Raw genomic sequence first — 15,043 nt, forward strand, 5'->3', positions numbered from 1 at the left:
TCCCATGTTCCTAACCATGCCCTGAGTTCATCTGCCTTCCCTGTTAGGCCCCTTGCATTGAAATAAATGCAGTTTAATTTATTAGTCCTAGCTTGTCCCTGCCTGCCCTGATTGTTTGACTCACTTCTGTTCTCAGCTGTACCCATCTCAGATCGATCTCTTTCCTCACTATCTCCCTGGGTCCCACCCCCCCCCCACCTATCTCCCTGGGTCCCCCACCTTACTAGTTTAAATCCTTCCAAGCAGTTCTAGCAAATTTCCCTGACAGTATATTAGTCCCCTTCCAATTTAGGGGCAATCCGTCCTTCTTGTACAGGTCACTTCTACCCCGAAAGAGATTCCAGTGATCCAAAAATGTGAATCCTTCTCCCATACACCAGCTCCTCAGCCATGCATTCATCTGGTCTATCCTCCTATTCCTGCCCCCACTAGCTCGTAGCACTGGGCGTAATCCAGATATTACTACTCCTTTTTAAATTTCTACCTAACTCTCTGTAATCTCCCTTCAGAGTCTCAACCTTCTCCCTTCCAATGCCGTTGGTTCGAATGTGGACAATCACCTCCTGCTGGCGCCTTTCCCCCGTGAGAACATTCTGCATCCTCTCTGAGACATCCTTGATCCTGGTACCAGGGAAACAACACACCATTCTGCTTTTTCTCTGCTGGCCACAGAAACGTCTGTCTGTACCTCTGACTACAGAATCCCCTAACACAATTGATCTCTTAGAAGCCGACGTACCCCTCGTTGCATTAGAGCCAGTCTCAATACCAGAAATTTGGCTGTTTGTGCTACGTTCCCCTGAGAATCCATCACCCCCTACATTTTCCAAAACAGCATACCTGTTTGAAATGGGTATATCCACAAAAGACTCCTGCTCTAGTTGCCTACCTCACTTGAGGGAAGGGAATTCCGAGAAGAGGGAAGTCAGGAATTTGGGATGATGTTTTTAATGATAAAAGGCTAAGAATGGCTCTGCAGGGAATGAGGAAAGAAAGACAGCTGGATATTTTGATGAGAATCATTGCGTAGAGTTCAGGGAGCAGGATGTAATAAAGATTTTAAGTGAGGTGCAACCTAATGAGTGTCTTAAAGGAGGACCAAATGAGGAAATGAAAATATGAATTTGTAGTGATGGCCACAGGACGATTACACCTGTTTGAGTGGGCCACCCATTAATCTGGTCTTGAATAAAACCAGATTGTAGGTACATCCACAATACTATTGCAAATGGCAGGAGTTTTGTTTCTAAGTGATTGGTACTCTGGATGGACATGAATGTTGGTCTTCTGACAGAACATACATTGACTCAAGTTGGGCAACTTGAATGGGGAAAACATTGACTAGATAAGCTTCCACTGGTTTGCTGGGTGGGAACATGATTGAGAGTAATTAGGGCTGATGCTTATGAAAATAGGAGTTTTAGTGCGCCGTTTAGACAATGTCAAGTGTGGTGCAAAAGACACCAGTGAGCTTATCCAAGGGACCTCAAGCTTACAGCAGTGGCAAAAGAATATAACATTGGTAAAAAGAATCTAGGGAAATTGCTCGCCTGTAACTTTCCTCACAAGTCTGTTGTGTGGCACTGTATCAAATGCCTTTGGATATTTATGAAAAAAGGAATTTGGTAGGGAGTCCTGTGGAACCCCACAGGAAAGAATCTTCCATTTGCAAATGCACCATAAAAAAATTAAGCTTCATTTCCTACCACTGAACTAATTTTATGTACAGCCTGCTACGTTTTTTGTAATCCTACGAGCTTTTACTTTTTTAAACTAATGAACCATGTTGGAAACTTGCTAAAAGCCACACCAAAATCCACATCAAATACATTCCCCTTACCATTCCTCCCTGTTGCTTATTCTAAAGATTTAATCAAGTTATTCAAATATGATCTCCTCTTAATAAATCCATGTTGGTTTTTCTTGATTAATGTGAAACCATTCTAAGAGACAGTTTATCCTGTGTCTCAGAATTTATTTCACTGCTGAGGTTATACTGCTTGACCTCTAATTATTGGTCTGTGTCTAGGTTTTCTTTTTAAAAGTTGCAATTTTGGCAATCCTCTGACACCACAAAGGAAGGCAAAGGAATACATAATTAATGGGAAATAGAGTTGTAGAGGAAGTGAAGAACATTGGATTCAGTGTCTACAGAAGGTAGCAGGAGAAGATAATAAGTTGTTTAAGAAGACAGATGAAATCCTAGAATATTAGAGCAGGGAGGTCATGCTGGAGCTGTGTAAATTAGCAGTTTCCTGTATGCAGTTATAGTAACCTCATGATATAAAGAATGTAATTGCACTCTAAAGGATACATGGAATATTTATAATGATGTTACACGACAGAAAATAGTTTGGAAAAGAAGAGGTGAGGGGAGGTTTGATTGAGATATGAGGTAACTGGATAGGAAGGACCTGTTTACTTGAGTAAAGTGGTCAGTGACTGGGAGGTGCAGATTTCAAGATTGATAGAACAATTAGAAGGGAGATGAAGAAAGTGTTATCAACCCAGAGGTGAACTGGGGCTTGTAATTCACTGCACGAGCACAGTACAAGCAGAAACCCTGAAGATGTTTTTAAAAACATCTAGATATGAATCTCCAGTGCCATAACCTGCAGCGCTAGGGACCGAATGCTGGAAAATGTTATGGAACAGGGTGGCTCAGTTCTTGGGCCAAGTGGCCTTTTTCTGTGCCACCAACTTTCTATAATTCTATTCAATGAATAGAGATGCACAAGAATAGTGAGGCGTTGAAGTAAAGCAATCTTCCCAAGAACAGAAAAATGAGAGACAGCATGACAAGCTGAGAGGAAGTGAAGGAGACTTGAGAAAATAACAAATAAATGACTGAGTGAGGAAGAAAAGAGATAGACTTAATGTATTCTATGGCTTGTAACAGCAGAAGAAAGTCCATGTGAATGGGTGTGTAGGGAATTCGGATTTTTCACAGGCTGCTTTGCAGTATACCATAAAGTTTGATAAACATGAAAAGGAACTTTTGTCATTAGTTTACATGTATCGCTTCTTGCTCTTGTTGCCAGTTCATGTTGTTCTAATTTAAAATTTATTGATCGTAATGCAACTGAAGTAAGAATGGTCTGTGCAAACTCCAGGTTTGCACATTTCTAATAGAACAAAAAGAATCAGTAAAGGATAGATCTGTGACTCTATGGCATAGCTTTGACCTCCATGTAAATCAGTTCATTTCATTCAATGCATTATTTTCTATTAATTTCATACAGAGCCTCCTTCAGAAGACCACCTTTTGCAGAACACACTCTGGGCTGAAGTTCAGAAGCTGTAAGTTACTTTGTTTATCTCTGTTTGCTTAAACTCTGACGCTAATGTAAGAAGTTTTTGAATTAAATCAACCACTGTCCTCAGACAGCTTATCTCCACAGTTCTTCTTCAGATTCCGCTTTTACTTGTTGCCGTGTAAGCTTTGCTTCATTGTAAAACGATTAATATCCCATGCTGCATGATTAGCACACCGGAGGCTAGGTTTAATGGAGGTGACAGTGGTCTTAGCCCCCAGCTGCATAGCCAGCTCTTTTAGAGCAGGTCCACAGAGTTAAGTACAGCTCAGCAACTTGACAGATCAGCAATAGACCTTCCCTAGGAATACACTTCCGAATGTAATTCTCACCTACTGAGGACTACTGACCAATCAACTATCTGGATGACCCTGCAAGGTGTACCAACTAACATCAGAAGGCTAATGCCAAAACTGGGAGATTTGTCTCTAAGACTAGTCAAGGAACACCTGAGCACTGTGGCGGAAAGGGCACATGCACTCTTGGTTGGGGGCCTTCAGGGTCCATCACAAAGAATAACTGAACAGCACCACTTCTGACTGAGCTGGATGCAGCCTAAACAATGTAGCTAACTGATTAAGTCTGCAGCAAGCTGTGAAGGAACCAATAAGAGAGAAACAAATTTGACCTTATCCTCACCAATCTGCTTGTTGCAGATGTATCAGATGATGACAATAGGAAGGATAAACTACACAGTGGAGATAAAGTTCTGTCTTCACATTAAGAAGACTTTCCATCATATTGCGTGGCTCTACCACTGTGCTAGATTTCACACAGATCTATCAACTTAAGCCTGAGCATCCACAAGGCATTGTGGGCCATTAGCAACAGAATTGTGCCCAGTTCAGGGGGCGGTGATGGTGGGTGGGTGGTGGTGTGGTGAATCTCGTTGTGGTGCGCATTGGAGATTCGATGTGGACTTTTTGGGCCGAATGACCTGCTTCCACACTGTAAGGATTCTATATCGCAAGACAATTTGTATGCCAAACAGCAGAAGAGTAAATCAGAGATTAAGAATCCTGTAGTGAGATGCACCATAGAAAGCATTCTGACTGACTGCTTCATGGCTTGGTAAGCCAACAACTCTGCCCAAAACAATAAGAAACTACAGAGAGTTGTGAACACAGCCTAGTCCATCACGCAAGTCAACCTTCCATCCATTGACTTCATCTACACTTCTTGCTGCCTCGGAAAAGCAGCCAAAATCAAAGATTCCCCCTACCCCAGTTATAATCTCTTCAAACCTCTTCTATCAGGGCGAAGATACAAAAACTTGAAGACATAACCACAGATTCTTCCCAATTGTTGTTAGGCTTTTGAATGGGCCTCCCAAATTTCAAATCTGATGTTGGTCTTGATTTTTGTGCACCTTCCTTGCAGCCGTAACTTTGTATTCCTCACTCTGTTCTCTCACCCTATGATCTTTGTATGGTAGGATCTGCCTGCATTGGACACAAAACAAAACTTTCCACTGTGTGACAATAGTAAATTGAATCAAATCAACCATAAATCATAGAACTTAATGATTGCATGACTAATTCATTAGCTCTAAGCTCTGCTTTCCCGACAGATCCTGTAATGAAGGGCGGCAGGCAATTTCCTAACTAACTGAAGGAGGCAACTCCACAAATATGCTCATCCTCAATAATGGGGAAGCTCAACACATCATTGCAAAAGAATAGGCTAATACATTTGCAACAATCTTCAGCCAGATGTCCCAAGTGAATGATTCATCTCTGCCTCCTCCTGAGGTCCCCATCTTTACAGATATCAGTCTTCAGCCAATTTACTTTGCTTCACATGATATGAAAAGGTGATTAAAGGCCCTAAATACCGCAAAGTGTTTGGGCTTTGACAATATTTCTGCCAGAGTTGCTGCCCTCATAACCAAGCTGTTCAATTACTGTTAGAACAGTGGCATGTATCTGATAATGTGGAAAATTGCCCAGGTATGTCCTGTAGATGAAAAATCGAACAAATTCCAACTGGGCTGTTATCGCTCTAACACTATCCTCTACGATCAACAAGGTGATAGGGCTCATCAACAGTGCTATCAAGCAGCACTTGCTTAGCAATAAACTAGTCACTGACATCAGTTTGGGTTCTGCCGGGACCATTCTGCACCCAATCTCAACACGGCCTTAGTTTAAATTTAGGCAAAAGTGCCAAACTCCAGAAGTGAGCTGAGACTGACTGCCGTTGACATTAAAGCCACATTTGACCATAGCTCTAGCAAACCTAGAGGCAGTGGGAATTGGGAAATACTCTCCAATGGTTGGAGTTGTACCTAGCCCAAAGGAAGATGTTTGCAGTTGTTGGAGGTCAGTCATCTCAGATCCAGGACATCATTACAAAGGTTTCTCAAAGAAGTGTCCTGGGCCCAAAAATCATCAGCCGTTTCATCAATAAACTTACCTCCATCATACAGCCAGATGTGGGATAATTGCAAAGTGTTGGCTTCCATCATTTTTGACTTCTCAGCTACTAAAGCAATCTATGTCCAAATGTAACACGATCTGGACATGGCAAATGATATTTACACAACAAGTGCCAGGCAATGACTTTCACCAATAAGAATTCATCAAACTATCACCCCACTTGATGTTAAGTGGCATTTCCACTACTGAATCTCTCACTCTTAACATCCTTGATGGAGGTTAGGAATGAGATCATTGACCAGAAACTGAATTGGACCAGGCAATTAAATACAGTGGCTACAAGAGCAGATCACCCCACTATTTAAGAAAGGAACAAAAGAGAAAGCAGAGAACCAAAAACCTGTTGGTCTTAAATCAGTAGCATTGAAAATGCTAGAATTTGTTTCAAAGCAGGGAATAAATACACAATTGGTTGATAATGATTAGGTTGGACACAATCAACATGGATTTGTGATTGGAAAATTGAATGTTTGACGAACTTGTTGGAAGTTTTGAAGATATTATTAAAAAATTGTTAAAGGAGAGGCAATAGATATAGTTTACTTACTTTCTCCAAATGCTTGTGATAAAATTCAAAGCATGTAAGATAGGAGGATTTGTACTGGCATGGATTAATGATTGGCTAAGAGCCAGAAAATAGAAATGAACAAGTCTTTGTTACATTCGCAGAATGTAATAAATGGGATATCGTAAGGATCAATACTTGGGCTGCCAGTTCATAATATATATCAATGATTTAGAACTAAAAAGACCAATTGTAATATTTTCAAATTTGTAGATGATACAAAGTTAAGTGCGAATGTGTGCTGTGAGAAATAAGTAAAGCAATTTAAGTATAAATTGGAGGGGTTCAGTGATCAGGCATTAAACATGGCAGATTGAATATGATGTGGAAAAATGGGAGATTGTCCACTTTGGTAGGAGAAACAGATATGCAAAGTATTTTTTAAATGATAAGATGTTATAAAGTGTAGATGTCCAAAGGGACCTAGTTGTCACTGAAGGCGAACATGGAGCAAGCTATTACGAAGGCTACTGGAATGTTAATCTGTATTGTAAGAGAATTTGAGCAGTGAAGTCCTGTGTCCATCATTTGAGAGCTTGGTTAGACCTCACCTGGAGTACTGTGTGCAAGTTTTGGTGTCCTACTTTCAAGAAAGGTATCCTTGCCATTTGGGGAGTCCAACAAAGGTTCACCTAAACTTGTTTCTGGCATGATGGACTGTCCTGTGCAAACAGATTGGACAAACTGAGCATGTATTCCCTAGACTTTTGAAGAATGAGAGGTAATCTCATTAAACTTAGAAAATATTTAAAAGGACAGAAAGAGCAGATACAGATAATATGTTTCCCATGGTTGGGAAGTCTGAAACAGTTTAAAAATAAAAATGATTTGGAAATGCCGGTGTCGGACTGGGGTGTACAAAGTTAAAAATCTCACAACACCAGGTTATAGTCCAACAGGTTTAATTGGAAGCACACTAGCTTTCAGAGTGACGCTCCTTCATCAGGTGGTAGTCGCGCCGAAAGCTAGTGTGCTTCCAATTAAACCTGTTGGACTATAACCTGGTGTTGTGATTTTTAACTAAAAATAAAAAGGTTGTCATTTTTTTCTGAGATAAGAATTTATTTTACTCCTGAATGTTGTGAACATTTGGTATTCTCTACAGCAGAAGACTGTTGAGGCTTCATCTTTGAGTATATTTATGTTAGAATTTGATAAATTTCTGATTACCAATGGTAGATGGGGTGAGTAAAAGACATTGACCTGTTCAATTAGACATGATCATATTGAATGGCATGACAGGCTAGATTGACTAAATGGCCTACTCCTTAACCTATGTTCCTAATACAGGTTATTCTGCTATAACATATATGATTTGTCAATGCAAATTTGCAATAATGCAATTGATGAGTTGGGACGCAGTTTCTAAACTATGAATGTGTATTGGCTGTAGCACAATTACATCGCCAACACTTTGTGCTGTTTCTAAAATGCGATTTTTCTATAACATGGGGTTGCACAAGAACACAGCCATTACGTTATAGAACTACCTGTATATAGATGTTATAACTCAGAACTTGCATTAAATTTCCATCAGCAGAGCATGAATGCAGTGTTAGTGTTATCATTGTAAAAATTCTTGAAATTATCAAATAATTGTACTACAGATATGTTGTACTCTAAAATTTCAACAAAGTGTAAAGAAGAGTGCTTGAAACTTGTGTACTATGTTCATCTGCATAGTGAGTACAAAATAAAACATTTACCCTAAGAGAATGCTTAGACTACGGATTAGTGTGTGAGGACCTGAGTTAATATGTTAAGAGTGTCGTAGGAGAATTTTGGTAAATTAAAGGACTGTCTTAGCACTATTTTTCTGTAATATATTAAAAGCATTCTGTTAAATAAATCTAGCAAAAGCACTGCTTAGAGATTGTAGAATCTAGAACAGTGTCACATCTGTTAAATGTGACCTTGTTTTAAGATCATAGTCTGCCTCGATTTCGAGATGCCGGTGTTGGACTGGGGTGTACAAAGTTAAGAATCACACAACACCAGGTTATAGTCCAACAGGTTTAATTGGAAGCACTAGCTTTCGGAGCACCGCTCCTTCATCAGGTGGTTGTGGAGGACACAATTGTAAGGCACAGAATTTATAGCAAAAGTTTACAGTGTGATGTAACTGAAATTATACATTGAAAAATACCTCGATTGTCTGTTGAGTCTTTCATCTGTTCGAATACTATGATAGTTTCACTTCTTTCACGTGTAAATCGCAAAACTTGTTTTTTAAAAGTTGCATTCTCAGGTTAACTGTAACAATTGGTGTTAGCTAGACAATATGTTGAAATAACTGTTGCGACATGTTGCTAGAAGTTGAAGTAACAAACATATTAAAAAGAACTCTGGTTTTGTTTTATCTGGAGAAACTTGACTGAATGTAATTAGAATTTAAGTGATATTGAAAATGTTATGAAATAATTGTCAACTTCATGTCTCATGCAACAAGTGTTTTACAGTGAGACCAACTGAGTAAAAGGGAACAAAATCAGAATTTGCTGAAAAAACTTAGATCTGCCAGCATCTATGAAGGGAAATCAGAGTTAATGTTTCAGGTCCGATGTCTAAAAGGACAGAACTGAAGGGGCATGTTTTCATGAATTCATTGATTTCTACTTAACTACTATCCAGACGTGATTCAACAACACAACCTATGGAAACACAGAATTACTGACCGCAATTTCAGAATTTCCATGTTTAATTGTGCATACATAAATTCTAGAATTTTTGAGCAGTTTCAAGAGGAGAAATGACAGCAAACACTAACCGTTTTTTTTCATAAAAAAGCTCAGCGGGTTTGACGCCATCTGTGGAGAGAAATCAGAGTTAATGTTTCAGAATAAGTAACTCTTCCTCAGAACTGATGGTAGCTAGGAAAATGTTGGTTTACATGCAGAAGATTGGGTGGAGGAGGAGGATAAGGAATAAACAATAGATGGACATAGAGCCCAAAGATAGAGAAGAACTTTTGGACAGACAAAGGGGTAGATAATGATCTGGCTAGGAGGGTGAATAGCTATTAATGGGGATTGTTAATGGCTAACAATGGGATCCAGACCTGCTGAGCTTTTCCAGCAATTTCTGATTTTGTTTCTGATTTACAGCATCCGCTGTTTATTCTGACAATTAAATGTAATATTTGACATTATACCCAGGAATGAAAAATCATGACTTTGAAAATAAGTGTGTACTTGATGCAGTATTTCTATTGTATATGTGTATTTTTGAAAAGGTTTTTACCAGGTGCATTTCAAAAAGTGTTATACCAGTAAGAACAGCACAAACAGGGTTGCCAACACACATGTCCAGTGATTTTTGTGCTTGAGAAAGCTAGACAACTATAATTGCACCCTCTTGACGCAGAATGTTTCTTGCTATGAATGCCTATCAGGAAATTATAGAATCAAAGAAAGTTTATAGCAGAGAGAAAGTTTATCATGTCCGTGCCAACCAACAAAATGAGCCCACCTAGCCTCATAATTCCTTACAGCAGGTTCTGACACTTGAGATTTGTACGTAGACCTATTTAATAAGTTCAGGCTTTCTGCCTCTACTCTGCTTTCAGACATTGAATTCTAGACCCTTAATAAGTTTAAAAACATTTTCCCATATTGTCCTTTAATCTTTCTATCAATCACTTGAAATTTGTGCCCCTAGTCAGTGACCTCTGCTTGGATAAATAGGCCCTTCCCTTCCAGACACTTCACAGCTTTGTTTATTTCAGAAGACCATAAGGTACAGAGCAGAATTCAGCCCATTAAGACTGCTCCACCACTCGTTCGTGGCTGATATATTTCTCAGCGCCATTCTCCTGTTTTCTCTGATCCCCTTATTAATTAATAACCTATGTATGTCTGTCTTAAGTACACTCTTAGCCTTCACAGCCTTCTGCGGTAATACGTTCCACAGATCCACCACCCCCTGATTGAAGAAATCCTTCCTCATCTCAGTTCTAAAGGGTTATCCCTTCACTCTGAGGCTGTGCCCTTGGATCTTAATCTCTCTTACTAGTGGAAGCATCTTCTCCACATCCATTCTATCCAGATCGCTCAAATATTCTGTAAGATTCAATGAGATCCCTCCTCATCCTTCTAAAGAGTCTTCAACCACTCCTTGAGCCCTTCTTTCTGGGGATTATCCTTGAGCCTCCTCTGGACCCTTTCCAAGGACAGCATATCCTTCCTTAGATACAGAGTCAAAAATTGCTCACCGTATTCTAAATATGGAGAAAGTGAGGACTGCAGATGCTGGAGATCAGAGTCAAAACGTGTGGCACTGGAAAAGAACAGCAGGTCAGGCAGCATCCGAGGAGCAGGAATCATTCGTGACAAAAGGCTTATGCCTGAAGCGTTGACTCTCCCGCTTCTTGGATGTTGCCTGACCTGCTGTGCTTTTCCAGTGCCACACTTTTTTGACTCATATTCGAAATATGGTCTGACATAGGTTAGGTGAATTGGCCACGCTAAATTGCCTGTAGATGTAGGGGAATGGGTATGGGTGGGTTGCGCTTCGGTGGGTCGGTGTGGACTTGTTGGGCTGAAGGGCCTGTTTCCACACTGTAAGTAATCTAATCTTAAAAAAAAAAATTCTTTGCAGTACATTCTTGCTCCTATATTTTAGCCCCCTCAAAATGAATGCTAACATTGCATTTGCCTTCCTAACTGCCAATTGAACCTGCATGTTAACCTTAAGAGAATCTGAACTTGCACTCCCAGGTCCCTTTACAATTCAGATTTCTGAAGCTTTTCTCCATTTAGAAAATAGTTTATGCCCCTTCTTCCAACTAAAGTACATAACATCACACTTTCACACATTGCATTTCATCTGCCCCTTCTATGTCCCCTATCCTAGCCGATCCCAAGTCCTTCTGCACAACTGGGCCTGCAATATAAATACAGTGGTGACAAGAGCAGGTCAGATGATTTTAATACTATGGCGAGTAGTTCACCTGACTCCCCAAACCTTGTCCACCAACTACAAGACAGCAATATGATGGCATACTCCCCACTTGATTGCAGGGGTTCAGCTCCAAAACAAGAAGCTTAACGTCATACAGGAGAAAGCAGCCCACTTGATTGGCACCATAGCCACTCCATCAACCACCAATGCTCAGGAGCAGCAGTCTGTACTATCTACCAGATGCACTGCAGAAATTCACCAATTCGTTAGCACCTTTCAAACCCATGACCATTTCCATCTGGAAAGACATGGACAGCAGATACATGGCAACACCACTATCTGCAAGCTCCCCTCCTAACTTCTCACCATGCTGACTTAGAAATATAATACATTCTTTCATTGTTGCTGGGTCAAAATTATGGAATTCCCTCCCTGAGTGCAATGAGGGTCTATCTAAAGCACGTGGACTGCAGCGGTTCAAGAAAACAGCTCATCACCATCTTCTAAAGGGTAACTAGGGATGGGAAAGAAATGCTGGCCATCCAGTGGTGCCCACTTACCACCAGTGAATAAAAAAATGTGCTTCAATTAACTGACCGTGTCTGAAAGTCTGAGTAGAGTAGTCCTTAGTCCAGTCAAGTAAGACTACAGTCAATCAATAGGTGCTTCCATTGTCAGTCAAGTACATCACATAACCTTAATCCAGAGGGTTAGCTATGGTAAGGGAAGTGCTTGGTATGATCATGGTCTGGGGATACTTGTTCTTATGATGAAGGTTTTATATTATGGTTAGTCCTGCAGGTCAGGTCTAACCAGTGTGGGGATTGCCCGTATGTTGGGAGCTATAGAGAAATCACTGGCTGTCCTAACTGGTCAGTTCTGAGGGTATGGACTGTAGTCAAAAAGTGGATTGATGGGCCATTCCATGCTGTGCTGGGGAAAATGGAAACTTGAGTGCTTGAGTCAAAATTCTCCCTCTACACCCCAACCTTTTGTACATACTTTTGTCCTACTGTCTCTGTCAACACCATCAGCTTCCGGGATCTCCATGTTCCTAACTAACCTTTTAGTTAACTAGCAATATTCACTCATTTCCCCTCCAACCGCTAGTAGGACAAAAGTGTGTACAAAAGGTTGGGGTGTAGAGGGAAAATTTTGACTCGAGCAGAGCTTAGAACATACATTCTGTAAAGACAGCCTGCCAAATTCTCTATAGCTCCCAAACTTACTATATATGCCACCAAATCTCAAGATGAAAAGTGGTTGCTTGCACACTCGGTGAGCAGAGTAAGTTTGTTTAGTCTTCTGTGCAGGAACAGGTCACACTTGTGGGCAATGTGAGGCTGTTCAGTCGACAATTGCATTACCCAGGTATCTATAGATTGAATAATATCATGCATCAGGCGTCACATTGCTCTGCATGTTCTGTTCCTGCATTGATAAACAATTTATATAATGCATATTGGTCTTGAGCATCAATGCAATATATTTGATCACGACAATGTAATCCAACTAACCTTTGTTGGATAGTTCTAGAGGTCTCATAGCTGCATAACGGTACTGATCCCTTTTTGTCTCAAAGAGAAGTGTAAATATGTGAGAATGTGGATCCTTATATTCAGTGCTGTATTTCATGACTGATGGAGTGCGTAAGATAGTAGTACTCCTACCATAGTTACAACATCCCAATGTACTCGTGTGCCAAGGATTACGATGCATTCAAATATGTAATGTCTCAGAGGTTCATGCCGATGCATTTCATGGCCCTCCTAGGAGGCCTCCACAGCCTATGTTAAAACCTAATTTATGTTTGATATGACTGCTCAGGAATCATATCACTGAAAAGGTGTTATACTTCTGATGTTCTGGCACAGATTCATGGCACCCATCCTGAATAGATTTGGCAACGGCATGTGTTATGGTTGCTGTTGTAATTATATAAAGATATTGTGGATGAATTAAGTTTTAAAGCTGTCAGCAATCCCTGGTACAAAAGCAACCTCTAGTGAATGTCAAACATCTTCATGAAGAAACCACAACAGATGTTGCCCTTAGGATACAAAGGAGGTTTGGAAGGCCATTTCCTCCAGATGGCAAGTGCAGGCATAGAGTGAGGATAGCCTGGGCCACCATAACAGAATTATGCCTTTTATTGAAACAGGACTTACACGCTGGAGGAATGGGTGACCATCCCATTCTCTCCTACGCCAGTGGCCGTCAAGGTCACAACAGCTCTTAATTTTTATGTGATTGGCTAATTCCAAGCATCCTCTGGCATCTATCAAACCTCAAATCAAAGTATGTAAAGGATGTTTCAGAATCAATTTTTGTGAGATCATACTGCATCTCTCTTTTCTCTGAGAGTAGGTCAGCCACTCAGCCTTCAGCATCAGCTTTTTCACATAGCTGCTCAATGCTTTAGTAAACTTTACTACTGTCTAAATTTCCACAATCAGCATATAATACTTTTCTGGTTGGAAAAGGCCTTTTGTGTGTCATAATTTGGATGTTAATGAGGAATTGGACATCACCTATCCTAAAGGAAAGTGTGTTTTCTCTCATAAGACACGTTGGTAGAATGAATCATTGCCCTCAGAAGTGTGCAGTAATGAATGAGTGGCCATAAGGATGGAACATGAGGGGCGGCAGGACCTATTACAGCGTTCCATTAACTTTGCAGTCAGCAACTTTGTTAAGTTTGGGAATCACTGGAAGATTGGAGGTGACGGGGCTTCACACTTCTGGAGTGTCCTGAGAGAAAACTTCTTGGGCTTGTATATAGTTCCTTCTCTTTCTGGACCGGTGTTGGGGATGGGGTGCGGCTCTGCTAACATCACCATGTGTCTTTGGACGAATGGGCACTTAGAGTGAAGTCAGTGCCCCATATCTTTATCTCACCTTGGCATTGACACTGACCACCAATAGCTAAAGCAGTGGCATGCAGCTGGGCATGCATATCCAACTGTCACTGGTATTCTGCTGGACCTGACTCTCCATTGCAGCTGCTGACCTATCCATGGAAACTGCCAGAAATTTAGGTCACATGACAGACATAAGATACTGATAAAAATTAGTCGAGAGCGTATTGCTGGAAAAGCACAGCAGGTCACGCAGCATCCGAGGAGCAGGAGAATAAACGTTTCGGGCCAGAGCCCTTCATCAGGAATACTGATAAAAATTAGTTGACTCTCTGCCCTTCAGACCAATTTCCCAAATATCTCTAAACCTGTCCTGCCTGCTGATCCTGTGTCTGTCTGAGTATTTGCAAAAAGTGTTAATGGTATGAAGTCTCTCCTGCCCTGGGGCCATGTAGCTAGCTGAGAAGTGCCATTGACATGGTCACCAAAATGTGCTACTGATGTAATCTAGAAATAATACCCACCGGGGTGCATGTATCTGAGCTGATGGAGAGTGTCAGAAAAAGCATTTCCAATGCTTATCTGAGGGATCTCTGGCTTCTTCCTCAGACATGGAGGAGGAACGGATTGCTGAAGAGACTGATCTTTTCAGGGCAGAGGCTGTGTGGATGCTGTTGGTGCCTGCAAAAGAGGAGAGAGAATTAGTTGCAAGAAAGGATTAGAATCTTAAGTGTCTTAAGAATGCATTCATGGTGGTGGTAATACGAGAGTAGAGTGGAACAGCATCACAAAACTTCCTTGGTTGCTTGGACATGGCTGTTTCGACATCCCTACCTGAGTGTCTCAATTCGCTCCTGGTAAATATGGATTAGTCGAATAATGTCAGGTACCCCGTTTGCCTGTCTTTGACCTCTTGTGAACTAATTTAAGCTCTGCATATGTTTCAGGCTGCAGCCATGTCTGAAGGTC

At 40.8% G+C, this 15,043-nt stretch overlaps 1 protein-coding gene across 4 annotated transcripts in view; it reads left to right on the top strand.

The window, feature by feature from the left end:
- elp2 (elongator acetyltransferase complex subunit 2) overlaps positions 1–15,043 on the top strand; it is a 148,133-nt gene that overhangs the window by 81,931 nt on the left and 51,159 nt on the right. For all 4 annotated transcript variants that reach the window (XM_043689953.1, XM_043689952.1, XM_043689954.1 and 1 more), the window contains one exon: positions 3,243–3,300. In XM_043689953.1, the coding sequence (XP_043545888.1) occupies positions 3,243–3,300 (58 nt within the window). The remainder of the gene's footprint in view (positions 1–3,242; positions 3,301–15,043) is intronic.

The sequence above is a fragment of the Chiloscyllium plagiosum genome, chromosome 5, assembly GCF_004010195.1.
Source record: "Chiloscyllium plagiosum isolate BGI_BamShark_2017 chromosome 5, ASM401019v2, whole genome shotgun sequence".
Taxonomy (NCBI): domain Eukaryota; kingdom Metazoa; phylum Chordata; class Chondrichthyes; order Orectolobiformes; family Hemiscylliidae; genus Chiloscyllium; species Chiloscyllium plagiosum.